The sequence below is a fragment of the Symphalangus syndactylus genome, chromosome 4 (genome assembly GCF_028878055.3).
Source record: "Symphalangus syndactylus isolate Jambi chromosome 4, NHGRI_mSymSyn1-v2.1_pri, whole genome shotgun sequence".
Classification (NCBI taxonomy): domain Eukaryota; kingdom Metazoa; phylum Chordata; class Mammalia; order Primates; family Hylobatidae; genus Symphalangus; species Symphalangus syndactylus.
In genome coordinates this window covers 80,398,418-80,416,469 of record NC_072426.2, presented here as the reverse complement: position 1 = coordinate 80,416,469, position 18,052 = coordinate 80,398,418, and the positions used below count along the sequence as shown (strand labels likewise).

The 18,052-nt window shown below is 45.0% G+C and overlaps 1 protein-coding gene across 1 annotated transcript in view; it reads right to left on the bottom strand.

Annotated features, from left to right (window-relative positions):
- Positions 1–18,052, bottom strand: part of ZNF487 (zinc finger protein 487) — a 28,898-nt gene that overhangs the window by 2,969 nt on the left and 7,877 nt on the right. The window contains 4 exon segments of the mRNA XM_055275253.2: positions 251–426; positions 428–639; positions 6,066–6,163; positions 6,423–6,547. Coding sequence (XP_055131228.1) covers positions 251–426; positions 428–639; positions 6,066–6,163; positions 6,423–6,547 — 611 coding nt within the window.

Below are 18,052 nucleotides of genomic sequence, written 5' to 3'. Positions count from 1 at the left end.
GTCAGGAGATCGAGACCATCCTGGCTAACAGGTGAAACTCCGTCTCTACTAAAAATACAGAAAAATTAGCCAGGCGTAGTGGCGGGCGCCTGTAGTCCCAGCTACTTGGGAGGCTGAGGCAGGAGAATGGCGTGAACCTGGGAGGAGGAGCTTGCAGTGAGCCGAGATGGTGCCACTGCACTCCAGCCTGGGCGACAGAGAGAGACTCCGTCTCAAAAAAAAAAAAAAAAAAAAAAAAAGAATTTGAATATACTGATGCCTAAATAAGTCCTCATTCTGAGAGACGACTTTCCCATTTCCATCATATTCCAAAGGTTTCCCTCTGGCATAAGGATTCTCACGCTTCATACAGAGGAGAAATTTCCCATGTACATTACACTCAGCAGGGTTCCTTACAAAGGAGCTTCTATTACTAATAATTAATTAATTCCAAAATATTATTCAAATTCACTCCAGATGAGTAACAGTTGCCACGTATTTTTCTTGATAGAATGGGGTTTGTGTCAAGATAAAATGTTTTTCCTAATACACCATTTCTGTCCATAGTCAGTGTTTTGTTGTTGACAAAATCAACTTTCTGCAAATGCTGGTCTTGATTTTCCTGTCTCTTCTCCGTCAGTTCATCATCTATGCAGCAGTCTAGAAAAGAATAAGTTACCACAGATTGTAAATGTTAACATATTTCTCATGAAAAAGAGACATATTCACATGCTTTTTTTTTTTTTTTTTTTTTTTGGCACAGTGTCTGGCTCTGTCACCCAGGCTGGATTGTGCAGTGGTACGATCATGGCTTACTGCAGCCTCAACCTCCTGGGCTCAGGTGATGCTCCCACCTCAGCTTCTCAAGTAAATGGGATTACAAGTATGTACCACCATGCCTGGCTAATTTTTTGTATTTTTTGTAGAGATGGAGTTTTTTGCCATGTTACACAGGCTGGTCTCAAACTCCTGTTGCCCAACCTGTAATGCAGTGGCAGCATCACAGCTCACTGCAGCCTTGACCTCCTGGGCTCAAGAAATCCACCTGCCTGGGCTCCCAAAGTGCTGAGATTACAGGCATGAGACACTGCACCTGGCCTAGGCTGTTCTTATAACAGGATCATATGCATACCTTTATTCATCTAGAATATCATTATCTAACTCATAGTCTGAGATTTCACTTATATGATCAATTACACTGTAATTATTAGAGTCTACAGTGCTTCTGCTTCATCTTCTGACTTGCCTAATAATTGTGAAGTCTTCCTCTTGTCAATTTTCTACTCTTTGCAATTAACGGAAGAAAATAAAAGTTCTGGACTCTCAACTGTGCCCATTGTTTAAAAAAAAAAAGAGAGGTGGGCGCAGTGGCTCACGCCTGTAATCCCAGCACTTTGTAAGGCCAAGGAGGGTGGATCACCTGAAGTCAAGTGTTCCAGACCAGCCTGGCCAACATGGCAAAACCCCATCTCTACTAAAAATACAAAAATTAGCCACTTGTGGTGGTGCGCACCTGTAATCCCAGCTACTCGGGAGGCTGAGGCAGAAGAACCGCTTGAACCCGGGAAGCAGAGGTTGCAGTGAGACAAGATCATGCCACTGCATTCCAGCCTGGGTGACAGAGTAAGACTCCATTTCAAAAAATAATAAAATAATAATAAAAAGTGGCCAGGTGCAGTGGCTCACGCTTGTAATCCCAGCACTTTGGGAGGCCGACAGGGGTGGATCACGAGGTCAGGAGTTCAAGGCCAGCCTGGCCAACATGGTGGAACCCTGTCTCTACTCAAGATACAAAAATGAGCTGGATGTGGTGGTGCACACCTGTAATCCCAGCTACTCAGGAGGCTGCAGCTGGAGAATGGCTTGAACCTGGGAGGCAGAGCTTGCAGTGAGCCTAGATTGTGCCGCTGCACTCCAGCCTGGTCAAGAGAGCGAGACTCTGTCTCAAAAAAAAGAAAAGAAAGGAAGGAAGGAAGAAAGAGAAAGAAAAGAAAAGAAAAGAAAAGAAAAGAGAAAAGAAAACAAAAGAAAGGAAAAGAAAGAGAAAGAAAGAAAGAGAGAGTCAGGTGCAGTGGTTCACACCTGTAATCCCAGCACTTTGGGAGGCCGAGGCAGGAGGATCACCTGAGGTCAGGAGTTTGAAACCAGCCTTGCCAACATGGCAAACCCCGTCTCTAGTAACAATACAAAAAAAAAAAAAAAAAAAAATAGCCAGGACACAGTGGTGGGTGCCTGTAGTCCCAGCTACTCAGGTGGCTGAGGCAGTAGAATCACTTGAACCCAAGCGGCGGAGGTTGCAGTGAGCTGAGATCGCACTGCTCCACTCCAGCCTGAGCAACAGAGTGAGACTCCATCTCAAAAAGAAATGAATAAATAAAATAAAAACAACAAAAAAAGAAAGAAACTACAAATAAGGTTTCTCCAGATATTTTTGTCACAAGTGATGCAATACTTCAAGCAGCTCAATAAGAAAACTGAAAGATGATGTAATAGTGACAGTGTTCTTCACTATTCTATTATCCTTATAAGCAATTCCATCATTCTATTCTTTTCTATTTTAGTTTATTTTACCACAGTTGGACATAATTGATGAGTAATGTTGAAATAATTGCTAAGGAAATAACATAGCAAAATGTTTCAAACTTAAGAAAAATAGATCACTAAAATAGTATCATGCTTCTTAGATTATAAATGAGACCAATTCACTCAAATGATAACAGCAAAAACAGAATGAGTTTCATTCAATTAAAAAATATAAGTAGGCCAGGCACAGTGGATCAAGCCTCTAAACCAGCATTCTGGGAGGCAGAGGTGGAAGAATTGCTTAAGGTCAGGAGTTCAAGACCAGTCTGGGCAACACAACCCATCAGTACAAATTTATATATATATATATATATATATACACACACACACACATATATATGTGTATATATGTGTGTATATATGTATACACACATACATACATACATATATTCACACACACACAAATATATATATATAAATTTTCTCTTTGTTTATCTAAGTTAGAAAAAAAATTTTTTTGAGATAGGATCAAAAGAGATCGGCCACTGCACTCCAGCCTGGAAGACAAAGCGAGAATCCATCTCATTAAAAAAAAAAAAAAAGAAAGAAAAAAGAACTGCATCAAAAATAAACTCAAAAAATTAGCCGGGCGTGGTGGCGGGCGCCTGTAGTCCCAGCTACTCGGAGAGGCTGAGGCAGGAGAATGGCGTGAACCTGGGAGGCGGAGCTTGCAGTGAGCCGAGATTGCGCCACTGCACTCCAGCCTGGGCAACAGAGCGAGACTCCGTCTCAAAAAAAAAAAAATAAATAAAAAAATAAACTCAAAAGCTAAATTTGGGTCCACTGAGAGGTAAATTCTATTTTGTTTATTATTTGGACCATATATCATTTATATTCCTTTTATATTCTAAGGTTTCATGTTCACATTTCATATATGATTCTCAAACTCCATATAGCTTGATTTTTGTTTTGTTTTTATAGACAGGCTCTTACTCTGTCATCCAGACTGGAATGCAGTGGCATGATCGTAGCTCACTACAGCTTCAAACTCCTGGGCTCAAGCAATCCTCCCACTTCAGCCTCCCAAAACTGAGACTACTGGTATACGACCATGCCTGGCTAATTTTTTTTTTTATTTATTTTTGAGACAGAGTTTCGCTCTCGTTGCCTAAGCTAGAGTTCAATGGCACAATCTCGGCTTACCACAACCTCCGCCTCCCGGGTTTAAGTGATTCTCCTGCCTCAGCCTCCCGAGTAGCTGGGATTATAGGCATGTGCCACCACGCCCGGCTAATTTTGTATTTTTAGTAGAGATGGGGTTCTTCCATGTTGGTCAGGCTGGTCTCGAACTCTCGACCTCAGGTGATCTGCACGCCTTGGCCTCCCAAAGTGCTGGGATTCTAGGCATGAGCCACCGCGCCTGGCCTAATTTTTTACTTTTTGTACAGATGGATCCTCATTATGCTGCCTAGGCTGATCTCAAACTCTTGACCTCAAGCAATCCTCTTGGGCTGGTCTCCCAAAGTGCTGGGATTACAGGAGTGAGCCACTGCACTGAGCCTATATAACTTGGTTTTTGAAAATCCAATTTGACAATATCCGTCTTTTAATAAGATGGTTTAGCCCCTTTAACTGTATTATGATTTCTAAAATATCTGGATTGGTTTTCTCTTTTTCACGTAAGAGTTTCCAGTTGTTCTAATTTTTACCTGTCTTTCCCCACTCTTTCATTTTTTTTTTTTTTTTTTTTTTTTTTTTGAGATGGAGTCTCGCTCTTGTCACCCAGGCTGGAGTACAGTAGTGCAATCTCTGCTCACTCCAACATCTGCTGTCCTGGTTCAAGCTTCTCCTGCTTCAGCTTCCTGAATAGCTGGGATTACAGGCATCCACCACCATACCCGGCTGATTTTTGTACTTTTAGTAGAGACGGCGTTTCGCCATGTTGGTCAGGCTGGTCTCAAACTCCTGACCTCAGGTCACCAACCCGCCTCAGCCTCCCAAAGTGCTGGGATTACAGGCCTGAGCCACCAAGCCCGACATTTTTTTTAGTCTAATCCAATACATTTAATTTTTTTCTTTTCCATTTTCTCCTTTTGAAAAGTTTAGAAGTTACACGTATTACTTTCTTTTAGCATTTACTCATTACATGTTACCATTTATATTTAATGCAACATTATTTCTTCTTAACAATGAAAGGAATTTAGAGGCCAGGTGCAGTGGCTCACACCTGTAATCCCAGCACTTTGGGAGGCCAAGGGGGGCAGATCACTTGAGGCCAGGAGTTTGAGACCAGCTTGGCCAACATGGCAAAACCCCATCTCTACTAAAAATACAAAAATTAGTCAGGCATGGTGATACACACCTGTGGTCCCAACTACTAGGGAGGCTGAGGTATGAGAATCTCTGAGCCTGGGAGGCAGAGGTTGCATTGAGCCAAGATTGCACCACTGCACTCTAGCCTGTGAGACTGAGAGAGACTGTCTCAAAAAGAAGAAAGAAAAGAAAGAAAGAAAGAAAGAGAGAGAGAGAGAGAGAGAGAGAGAGAAAGAAAGAAAGAAAGAGAAAGAAAGAAAGAAGAAAGAAAGAAAGAAAGAAAGAAAGAAAGAAAGAAAGAAAGAAAGAAAGAAAGAAAGAAAAAAGGATTTTAGAACATAATTCAGATCAACTGGTAACTGATTCACATGTTGGGTCATTTTTCAGTATTTTATTTTTATTGTTTTATATCCAACTGGGCATCATTACTATTTTATACAAAGAATATTTGTTTAAATTTATGTGTCTATCTCTTATTTCTTCCCAAAACTGTTTCTCCCCATTTTCTCCTATCCAGTTAATGGTATCATCACACAGCCAGTGCCTCAGCATAAAACCTTTGAGATCATGCTTATTATCGTTTTCTTATACCCATAATCCAATTTAGCAGCAAATTCTGTTTTGGCTACAACTTCCTAATATATCGGCACCTCAGCGAGCAGTCTGTCTGACAGCGTCTCTCACATGCTCCCCATCATCCCCTGACTTCCACCCAGCCCGGCTCACTGCTGTCCTGCACACATGACACTCTGGCCTAAGGTTCACAGCACAGGGTATATCATCTGGCCAGAATATTCCACTGACACACAATTCAAATCTGTGTTTATTAAACTACTGACTTCAAAAAGGCCCTTGCATAAAGCGCACACTACATCTCATTCTCTTCTACCAATAGAACACAGCCATGGTTTTAGAGCTATATCTCTAACACAGATGGAATTGCCAACATCATAGCTGCCAAATTAATACATATTGAATAAATACATAATATGTGATGAAAAGAAGATAACTGAAATTGATATAGAAGGAAGAGTCAAATGACATTCAAAGACCATTTATCTGTTATCTGCTAGTGTGTAATAATATATACATCTGAGGCAAGCAGGCCAGCTCTTCTTAGTCACTTCCAAAGTTCTGGTAACTCTAAAAACATATCTCTGAAAAGTTTCAAAGATGTCAATAAGTGAAGTATCTCCCTAGGATCCAATTTCTCCCTGGGATTATAGCTTCCTATATACTTATTAACTCACCCAGGTGGCTCTGACTTGGGGACTCTTCCTCTAATATCCACAGCACCTCTTCATGCTCCAACTTGCAAACCACCTCTGGTTTGGTAATGCAATACCCCGTGAATGAAAATGACACAGGACGTGGGCCAGATAGCCTGCGGAGGACAAAGGTGTGCCTGCACAAAAATTGGTCCAGTTGAGCATTTCATTACAGAAAACACCACAGATATTCTTTACAGTGCCCAAAAGGGATCAATCAAGCTTCAACTCCTGAGTCTCAAGCCTTTAACTCATAATCATACAAAGAAACCATCTGTAATCATCAGCTAAAAAGGAAATAAATGTTATTTGGAGTTGCAAATTGCACAATCCTTACCCACTGAGAGGAGAAGGCTGTAGTTCTCCAGCATCACGTCTCTGTACAGGGTCCTCTGAGCAGGGTCCAGATGCTGCCACTCCTCCTGGGTGAAGCCCACAGCCACATCACTGAAGGACACTGATCCCTAGAACAGTACATTTTCATTCTACAGTGATCAGAAGTAGAGAGCACATAACATGTGTGAGATCTAACACCTTGTCATGTTCACTGTTGATAGTTGAAGAGAAAATGCTATATAGGATGCCTACTATTAATATTATACATTGTAGGAAAATGAGAAATCCTGGTATAAGGACTCTGCCGGTATATTAATTGGTTTTTTTTTTCAGACAGGGTTTTGCACTGTCACTCAGGCTAGAGTGCTGTGGCATGATCCCAACTCACCGCAACCTTGACCACTGGGGCACAAGCGATTCTGCCACCTCAGCCTCCCAAGTAGCTGGGACAACAGGCACGCACCACCACATCCAGCTAATTGTTTATTTGTAGAGACAAGGTCTCACCATGTTGCCCAGGCTGGTCTTGAACTCCAGGCTCAAGCAATCCTCTTGCCCTGGCCTCTCAAAGTGCTGGGATTATAGATGTGAACCACTAGGCCCGGCCTACTTTCTTAATTCATACAAAAATTATATGAGGTCCCACTAATGATAGATGCAGGAGGCAGATAAGGGAGGGTCCCCGGAGAATCTCTGATCAACCCCACAAGTGTTTACATCAGATGCTTTTCTGCAGATAAGGGAACTGCCCAGGGTCTTGTCTGCACATGCCTGCAACAGACTGGGGACCCACCTGTGCACTGGGAGAATGAGATGGAGGCGGGGGAAGTTTGCGCCTTGTGCAGCGGGGAGGAGCCTAGCCTCTTAAGATACTGTGTGGTGGCCTGGTATTCAGTCTGTGAGGTGGCAGCCTTCCAACAGAATTGATTTTTTTTAAAAAATTGATTGAAAAAAAAAACCTAGGCTGAGTGTGGTGGCTCACGCCTGTAATCCCAGCACTTTGGGTGGCCAAGGCAGGCAGATCACTTGAGGTCAGAAGTTCAAGACCAGCCTGGCCAACGTGGTGAAACCCTGTCTCTACTAAAAATACAAAAATTAGTCAAGCGTGGTGGTGCATACCTGTAATTCCGGCTACTGGGAAGGCTGAGACAGGAGAATCACTTCAACCCGGGAGGTGGAGGTTGCAGTGAGCCAAGATCACGCCACTGCACTCCAGCCTGGGTGACAGAGCTAGACTGTGTCTCAAAAAATAGATAATAAATCATTTTTCCTTTTAGAGGTCAAGTCTTGCTGTTTTGCCCATGCTGGAGTACATTCACAGGCATGATCATCGCACACTACAGCCTCAAATTCCTGGGCTCAAGCAATACTCCTGCCTCAGCCTCCCAAGTACCTAGGGCTCCAGGCATGTCACCCAGGCTGTAGTGCAATGGCACGATCTCAGCTCATCGCAACCTCCACCTCCCAGGTTCAAGCAATTCTCCTGCCTCAGCCTCCTGAGTAGCTGGGGTTACAGGGGCACGCCACCACGCCTGGCTCATTTTTCTATTTTTAGTAGAGACGGGGTTTTATCATGTTGGTCAGGCTCATCTCAAACTCCTGACCTCAGCCCACCTCAGCCTTCCAAAGTGCTAGGATTACAGGCTTGAGCCACCGCACCCAGCCCCTGCTCTTTTTTTTTTTTTTTTTTTTTTTTTGGAAACACGGTCTTGTTCTGTCACCCAGGCTGGAATGCAGTGGCACAAACACAGCTCACTGCAGCTTTGACCTCCTGGGCTCAAGCAATCTTCTCATCTCAGCCTCCTGAGTAGCTAGGACTACAGATGCATACCACCATCCCCAGCTAATTTTTTTGTCTTTTCACAGAGACAAGGTTTCACCATGTTGCCCAGGTTAGTCTCTAACTCCTGGGCTCTAGTAATCTGCTTGTCTCAGCCTCCCAAAGTACTGCGATTACAGGTGTAAGTCACTGCATCGGGCTGATTTTTAAATTTTTGGAGAAATGGGGTCTCACTATGTTACCCAGGTTGGTCTCAAACTCCTGGGCTCAAGTGATCCTCCCACCTCAAGCCTCCCAAAGTGTTGTGATTACAGGCATAAGCCACCTTGCCCAGGCTGGCTGTTGTACTCAAGTTGCTTTTATAAAAGGTGGAGAAGGTAAGTTGACGTTTGGGTCTGGGAAAAAAAAAAAAAAAAAAAGGGCCTGTAATCCCAGCTACTCAAGAGGCTGAGGCAGGAGAATCGCTTGAACCTGGGAGGCGGAAGTTGCAGTGAGCCAAGATCACACCATTGCACTCCACCCTGGGCGGCAGAGCAAGACTCTGTCTCAAAAAAAAAAAAAAGGTGAAGGAGATCCACTGAATTTCTATTTAAAAGGGAAAAAGGGGGTCGGTCACAGTGGCTCATGCTTGTAATCTCAGCACTTTGGGAGGCTGAGGCGGGTGGATCATGAGGTCAGGAGCTCAAGACCAGCCTGGCCAACATGGTGAAACCCCGTCTCCACTAAAAATACAAAAATTAGCTGGGCATTGGTGGCGCATGCCTGTAATCCCAGCTACTCGGGAGGCTGAGGCAGGAGAATTGCTTGAACCAGGACCCAGGAGGTGGAGGTTGCAGTGAGCCGACATTGTGACACTGCACTCCAGCCTGGGCTACAGAGGGAGACTCCATCTCAAAAAAAAAAAAAACAAAGTGGAGGGGGAGGGCAGATGCGGTGGCTCATGCCTGTAATCCCAGCACTTTGGGAGGCCAAGGTGGGCAGATCACGAGGTCAGTAGATCGAGACCATCCTGTCTAACACGGTGAAACCCCGTTTCTATTGAAAATACAAAAAATTAGCCGGGCATGGTGGTGGGAACCTGTAGTCCCAGCTACTCAGGAGGCTGAGGCAGGAGAATGGCGTGAACCCAGGAGGCGGAGCTTGCAGTGAGCTGAGATTGCGCCACTGCACTCCAGCCTGGGCGACAGAGCAAGATTCCATCTCAAAAAAAAAAGAAAAAAGGGAAAAAAAGTACGTCAAAAGCAAAAATTATAAATGGGCTTACCTTGCTAGATACTACTGTTTATTATGAACTCCTCTAATAAAAAGAAAATACCCCAGTGAAAAGAAAAAGTCCCAAAATCGAGTTAAATAGTGTCCTATACCAGGCAAGGTGGCTCAACACCTCTAGTCCCAGCATTTGGGAGGCCGAAACGGGTAGATCACCTGAGGTCAGGAGTTCCCTGGCCAACATAGTGAAATCCCGTATCTACTAATAATACAAAAAAATTAGACAGGCATGGCTACTCGGGAGGCTGAGGCAGGAGAATTGCTTGAACCCAGGAGGCAGAGGTTGCAGTAAGCCGAGATCACGCCATTGCACTCCAGTCTGGGGGCACAAGAGGGAAACTCTACTCAAAAAAAAAAAAGTGTCCTAATATATGGTAAAGTCACCCCATATATAAAGGATGATCAATCTTTTTTTTTTTTTTTTTTTGAGACAGAGTCTCCCTTTGTTACACAGACTGGAGTGCAGTGGCACAAACATGGCTCACTGCAACCTCTACCTCCCAGGCTCAAGTGATCCTCCCGCCTCAGCCTCCCAAAGTGCTAGGATTACAGGCATGAGCCACTGCACCCACCCAGCCAATGATCAACATATTAAATATGGTTGACATAATTATAAGTGCTTATAAATTATAAATCCCTTATAAATTATAACAGAATAAGTTGGAAGGCTCCCTAGGAAACATACTCCAGGAAAAGGGCACATTTGGTACAAAGACAAAGGTGGTGTTATGCCTGGTACATCCAGCAAGAAGGCAAGTCGAGCTGGAGCATAGTGATCAAGAGGCTAAGAAGGAAGTGAAGTCAGAGATGCAATGGACCACATAACCCACTGGTGGAACTTTGGCTTTTACTCAGTGAAAAATGTAGATGTTGGGCAGAGGATTGGCGTTTAGCAACCTGACTCTTCCTACACAGGCGCTCTAAATGCTATGCCAGAGGCCAAGGTCTGAGCAGCAGCAAGACTGCTCTGCAACGGTTGCTGTAATCCAGGCAAAAGATGTCATAGAGAGGATTGCAAGAGGTCAGACTCTGTGGATATATTCTGGATGTACGCCCCAGAGGTTTTTCTGACAAATAAGATGTGTAAGACAAGAAAAAAACAGGTCAAAAATAATTCCAAGGGGTCTGCTATCAAACAAGAAGGGGAAGGAATGCTCCAGAGGTTGTGGGTTTGGAAGAGAAAATCTAAGAGGCCAGTTTTAATCATGTTGAGCTTAGGTCTATAAAATACTCAAGCAGAGATGCAGAGTGGACAGTTAACATATGCATCCAAAGTGTAAGAAGAAATCTGAGCTGGAGAGATTACCAGGAGGGATCAGGCCCCAGAGAGTACTGCTGACAAAACATTGCCAAGGGAGAGGCCTCGGCCAGACAAAGTACAAGTGATAACAAACAGAGGCAGCCAAATGCCAAGGTAAATAGGGGCAGGTCCCCAGTGAAACCTCCAAGCCAAAGACAGTTTAAAGCCTGAAAGCCAAGATACAAGTTAAATCTTCGGACCACACTGAGAACTTATCTTCCTCTTTGGCATGCTTTCCTCTAATCCCCACTCTTCACCTATTTTATATATAGCTACCCTTTCCTAATTGGTTTTCTACACTGTCATGTCCACCATTGAGTGGTGTCTTCATTTTAACGTTTTTTGCATACTCACAAACCATTGAGCACACACTCTCCATTCTGAGTGCTATAAAGAAAGATCCCAGACTCAGTCAGTAGAGGGGGAGACAGTTTGACTTCAGAGAGAGACAATTTGACTTCAAAGAGACAGCTTGACTTCACAGCGATGACTTGACTTCAGGGAAGGGGCAACCTGACTTCAGGGAAGGCAACCCTTCCCGTCCCCTTTCCAGTTCCCCTCTCTGCTGAGAGCCATTTTCATTGCTCAATAAAATTCTCTGACTTCACCATCCTTCAATTTGCCCATGTGACCTCATTCTTCTTGGACACCAGACAAGAGCTCAGGATCCACTGAGTGCGGGTACCTAGAAAGACTGTCATGCTGGCCGTTTGTCCTCACCAGAGGAGGGCAGCCACCCCATGCAATGAGGCAAGGGGCCAATAGAGCTGCAAACACACAGCTGTCTGCAGACAGCAAAACTAAGAGACCACTGTAACACTACCCTTTTGGGGTAGTGGGCACCCTCACCTTGGCACCACCATCCAAGTGTGCGAGCAAGTGCGGGATCTGGCTGGCCATTCTGGACATGGAGCTTGCTCCTGCCAGTGCCTGGAGCAGCCAACCAGATCCCGCACTCACTCACGTGCTCCATCCTGCAAGGGGTTGAGCGCAGTGGGCCGAGTAAATAGGACAGCCCTGTCACGAGTCCAACAAAGGGGCCAAGAAAAATCCTGCATCACAATGACCAAGGACTACACATAAACATTCAGAGACAAGAAGAAAAGGAGGAACCAGCAAAAGATGAGAGAAGGAAAGTTAAAAGTTAAGGTTGGCAACATGGTGAAACCCTGTCTCTACAAAAAAATACAAAAATTAGTGTGGTGGTGCATGCCTGTAGTCCCAACTACTCGAGAGGCTGAGGTGGGAGATCACTTGAACACCTGAGCCCAGGATGTTAAGGCTGCAGTGAGCTATGATCGTGCCGCTGTACTCTAGCCTGTTGACAATGAGACACTGTTCAAAAAAGAAAGGAAAAAGTTAAGGCAAAGTGCAGTGGCTCTCACCTGTAATCCCAACACTTTGGGAGGTCAAGGTAGGAAAACTGCTTGAGCTCAGGACTTCCACACGAGCCTGGGCAACATGGCAAATCTCATCTCTACAATAAATAGAAAAATTGCCCGGGTGTGCTGGCTCACGCCTGTAATCCCAGCACTTTGGGAGGCCGAGGCAGGTGGATCACCTGAGGTCGGGAGTTCGAGACCAGCTTGACCAACATGGAGAAACCCCATCTCTACTAAAAATACAAAAAAATTAGCCAGGTGTGGTGGTGCATGCCTGTAATCCCAGGTACTTGGGAGGCTGAGGCAGGAGAATCGCTTGAACCTGGGAGGTGGAGGTTGCAGTGAGCTGAGATCCCGCCATTGCACTCCAGCCTGGGCAACAAAAGCAAAACTCTGTCTCTAAATAAATAAATAGAAAAATTAGCTGGGCATAGTGGCATGCACCTGTAGTCCCAGCTACTCAGGAGGCTAAGGTGGGAGTATCACCAAAGCCCAGGGAGCTCAAGGCTAAAGTGAGCCGTGATGGCACCACTGCACTCTAGCCTGGGCAAAAGAGTAAAACACTGTTCCCACAACCAAAAAAAAATTAAAAGGGAAAGTTAAAAGAGTGTGGTGTCCTGTAAGCCAAGTGAAGAAAGTCAACCAGAAGGGAAAAACACAGGCATACCTCAAAGATAATATGCATTCAGTTCCAGACCACTGCAATAAAGCAAATGTCACTTGAGTCACACGAGTATGTTGGTTTCCCATGTATGTAAAAGTTATGTTTTCACTATACTATAGTCTATTAAGTGTGCAATAGCATTATGTCTAGGAAACCAATGTACATATCCTAATTTTTTTTTTTTTGGAAGACACAGTCTTGCTCTGTTGCCCAGGTTGGAGTGCAGTGGTGTGATCTCAGCTCACTGCAACCTCTGCCTCCTGGGTTCAAGAAATTCTCATGCCTCAGTCTCCCGAGTACCTAGGATTACAGGAGTACACCACCACGCCCACCTAATTTTTCTATTTTTTGGTAGAGACAGGGTTTCACCATGTTGGCCGGGTTGGTCTCAAACCCTTGGCCTCAAGTGATCCACCCACTTTGGCCTCCCAAATTGCAAGAGCCACCGTGTACAGACATATCCTAATTTTAAAATACTTCATGGCCTAAAAATGCAGGCCAAGTACATTGGTTCATGCCTGTAATCCCAGCACTTTGGAAGGCTGAAGTGGGAGGACCAAGGAGTCCAAGATCAGCCTGGGCAACATAAGGGACCCTGTCTCTTATTTATTTAAAAAATAAATAAATAAATGATGGCCAGGCGCAGTGGCTCATGCCTGTAATCCCAGCACTTTAGGAGGCCGAGGCTGGTGGATCACCTGAGGTCAGGAGTTCGAGACCAGCCTGGCCGACATGCTGAAAGCCCGTCTCTACAAAAATACAAAAATTAGCCGGGTGTGGTGCACGGCTGTAGTCCCAGGTGCTCGGGAGGCTGAGGCAGGAGAATCGCTTGAACCCGGGAGGCAGAGGTCACAGTGAGCCAAGGTCGCACCACTGCACTCCAGCCTGGGTGAAAGAGCCAGACTATGTCTCAAAAACTAAAGTAAAATAAAAGAAATGCTAACAATCATCTGGACCTATAGTGAATCATAATCTTTTTGCTGGTAGATGGTCTTGCCTCAATGTTGATGATTGCTAGTGGTGGTTTGCTGAAGGCTGGGATGGCTGTGCAATTTTTTAAAATAAAAGGACAATTAAGTCTGCCACACTGATTGACTCTTCCTTTCTTTCTTTTTTTTTTTTTTTGAGATAGAGTCTCGCTCTGTCGCCCAGGCTGGAATGCAGTGGCACAATCTCGGCTCACTGCAAGCTCCGCCTCCCGGGTTCATGCCATTCTCCTGCCTCAGCCTCCCGAGTAGCTGGGACTACAGGTGCCCACCACTACACCCAGCTAATTTTTTGTATTCTTAGTAGAGGCGGGGTTTCACCGTGTTAGCCAGGATGGTCTCGATCTCCTGACCTCATGATCCACCCGCCTCGGCCTCCCAAAGTGCTGGGATTACAGGCGTGAGCCACTGAGCCCGGCCTTTTTTTTTTTTTCTGAGACAGAGTTTCACTCTTGTTGCCCAGGCTGGAGTGCAATGGCACAATCTCAGCCCACCACAACCTCTGCCTCCCAAGTTCAAACAGTTATCCTGCCTCAACCTCCCGAGTAGTTGAGATCACAGGCATGCACCACCATGCCTGGCTAATTTTGTATTTTTAGTAGAGATGGGGTTTCTCCATGTTGGTGAGGCTGGTCTCAAACTCCCGACCTCAGGTGATCCACCTGCCTCAGCCTCCGAAAGTGCTGGGGTTACAGGAATGAGCCACTGCACCCAGCCGACTCTTCCTTTCATGAAAGATTTCTCTGTAGCATCAGATGCTGTTTCATTTTACCTATAGTAGAACTTCTTTCAAAATTGGATTCAATCCTCTCAAACCCTGCTGCTGCCTTATTAACTAAGTTTATGTAAGTCTAAATCCTTTGTTGTCATCTTAACAATGTTCACAGCATCTTCACCCAGAATAGATTCCATCACAAGAAACAATTTTCTTATCTCATGCATAAGAAGCAACTCCTCATCTGTTCAAGTTCTATCATAAGATTGCAGAAGGCTGGGCGCGGTGGCTCAAGCTTGTAATCCCAGCACTTTGGGAGGCCGAGGCGGGCGGATCACAAGGTCAGAAGATCGAGACCATCCTGGCTAACACGGTGAAACCCCGTCTCTACTAAAAATACAAAAAAAAAAAAAATTAGCCGGGCGTGGTGGCGGACGCCTGTAGTCCCAGCTACTCGGGAGGCTGAGGCAGGAGAATGGCGTGAATCCGGGAGGCGGAGCTTGCAGTGAGCCGAGATTGCGCCACTGCACTCCAGTCTGGGGGACAGAGCAAGACTCCGTCTCAAAAAAAAAAAAAAAAAAAGATTGCAGAAATTCAGTCACATCTTCGGGCTCCACTTCTAATTCTAGTTATGCTATTTCCACATCTGCAGTGACTTCCTCCACTGAAGACTTGAACCCCTCAAAGTCATCCATAAGGGTTGGATTCAAGTTCTTCCAAATTCCTATTAATGTTGTTAATTGGACCTACTCCCATGAATCGTAAATAGTCTTAGTGGCATCCTGAGCAGTGAATCCATTCCAGAAGGTTTTCAGTTTACTTTGCCCAGATCCATCAGATGAATCACTATCCACGGCAGCTATAGCTTTACAAATTTCTTTTTCTCTTTTTTTTTTTTTTTTTCTGAGATAGAGTCTCATTGTGTTGCCCACACTGGAGTGCAGTGGCACAATCTCGACTCACTGCAACCTCTGCCTCCCAGGTTCAAGCGATTCTCCTGCCCCAGCCTCCCAAGTAGCTGGGATTACAGGTATGCACCACCACACCCAGCTAATTTTTGTATTTTTAGTAGAGACAAGGTTTCACCATGTTTGCCAGGCTGGTCTCGAACTCCTGACCTGAGGTGATCCACCAGCCTCGGCCTCCCAAAGTGCTGGGATTACAGGCATGAGCCACCACGCTTGGCCACAAATTTATTTCTTAAATAATAAAAGTTGAAGGTCGGGCACAGTGGTTCACACCTGCAATAACAGCACTTTGGAAGGCTGAGGCAGGCAGATCACGAGGTCAGGAGTTTGAGACCAGCCTGGCCAATATGGTGAAATGCTGTCTCTACTAAAAATACAAAAATTAGTCGGGCGTGGTGGCGTGCGACTGTAGTCCCAGCTAGTCGGGAGGCTGAGGCAGAAGAATCACTTGAACCCGGGAGGCGGAGGTTGCAGTGAGCCGAGATCGTGCCACTGCACTCCAGCCTGGGTGACACAGCAAGACTCCATCTCAAAAAAAGAAAAATGAAAAATAAAACTTGAAAGCCAAAATTACTCCTTGGCCGGGCGCAGCAGCTCATGCTTATAATCCTAGCACTTTGGGAGGCTGAGGCAGACAGATCACTTGAGGACAAGAGTTCAAGACCAGCCTGGCCAACATGGTGAAACCCCATCTCTACTAAAAAAAATACAAAACAATTAGCTGGGTGTGGCAGCAGGCACCTGTAATCTCAGCTACTCAGGAGGCTGAGGCAGGAGAATCGCCAAACCTAGGAGGCGGAGGTTGCAGTGAGCCGAGATCATGCCATTGCAATCCAGCCTGGACGACAAGAGCGAAACTCTTGTCTCAAAAAAAAAAATTACTCCTAGATCCATGGGCTGTAGAATGGATGCATGCTAATAAGCATGAAAACAACATTAATTTCATACCTCATAGCTCTTGTGTGACCAGCTTGTCAATGAGCATGAACATTTTGAAAGAAATTTTTTTTCTGAATATTAGGACTCAATAATTTGTTTAAAATAATCAGTAAACCAGCTGGGCGTGGTGGCTCACGCCTGTAATCCCAGCACTATGGGATGCCGAGGCGGGTGGATCACGAGGTCAGGAGTTGGAGACCAGCCTGACAAACATTGTGAAACCTCGTCTCTACTAATAATACAAAAATTAGCCGAGTGTGGTGGTGCGCACCTGTAATCCCAGCTACTCAGGAGGCTGAGGCAGGAGAATCACTTGAATCCAGGAGGTGGAGGCTGCAGTGAGCCGAGATCACGCCACTGTACTCCAGCCTGGGTGACAAAGCAAGACTCCATCTCAAAAAAAAAAAAAAAAAAAGAAAAGAAAAAAAAAATTCAGTAAACCATGCTATAAACAAATATGCCAGCCAGGCACAGTGGCTCACGCCTGTAATCCTAATACTTTGGGAGGCCGAGACGGGTAGATCATCTGAGATCAGGAGTTCAAGACCAGCCTGGCCAACATGGTGAAACCCTGTCTCTACTAAAAATACAAAAAATTAGCCAGGCCTGGTGGCACACACCTGTAATCCCAGCTACTCAGGAGGCTGAGATAGAAGAATCACTTGAACCAGGATCATGCCACTGCACTCCAGCCTGGGTGACACAGTGAGACTTTGTCTCAAAACAAAAAAAAAAAAAAAAGAAAAGAAAAGAAGAAAAAAAAGTGTTCCTTTGCATTTACATTTGGGCTGTTTGGCACAAGAGGCCTAATTTGGGCCTGTCTTGGCTTTTGATATATGCCTTCCTCATTAAGCTTAATTATTTCTAGCTTCTGATTTAAAGTGAGAGATGTACTACTCTTCCTCTCACTTGAACACTGAGAGGCCACTGCAGGGTAGTTAACTACCCTAATTTCAATATTGTTATGTCTCAAGGAATAGGGAGGCCAGAGGAAAGGGAGAGAGAAAGGGGAACAGCCAGTCAGTGAAGCAGTCAGAACACAGGCAACATTTGTTAATTTTATCCACCTTATATACAGTCAAAACAATTACAATAACAGAAATCACGGATCACAGATCGCCATAATAAATAATAAAAAAGTCTGAAATAGTGCAAGAATTACCAAAATGTGACCCATGTGACCCAGAGACACAACATGAGCACATGCTAAAAAAAAAAAGAAAAAAGAAAAACAGTTGTGAGGCTAGGTGAGGTGGCTCATGCCTACAGTCCCAGGGCTCTGGGGGACCAAGGTGGGAAGATCACTTGATGCCAGGAGTTCAAGACCAACCTGGGCAACATAGTGAGACCACGTTTCCACCAAAAAAGACAAAAAAAAAATTTTTTTTTTTTTTGAGACAGTGTTTCGCTCTGAAACCCAGACTGCAATGCAGTGGCATGATCTCGGCTCACTACAACCTTAGCCTCCCGGGTTCAAGCAATTGTCCTGCCTCAGCCTCCCGAGTAGCTGGGACTACAAGTGTGCACCACCACGCCTGGCTAATTTTTATATTTTTAGTAGAGACGGGGTTTCACCATGTTGGCCAGGCTGGTCTCAAACTACTGACCTCAGGTGATCCACCTGCTTCGG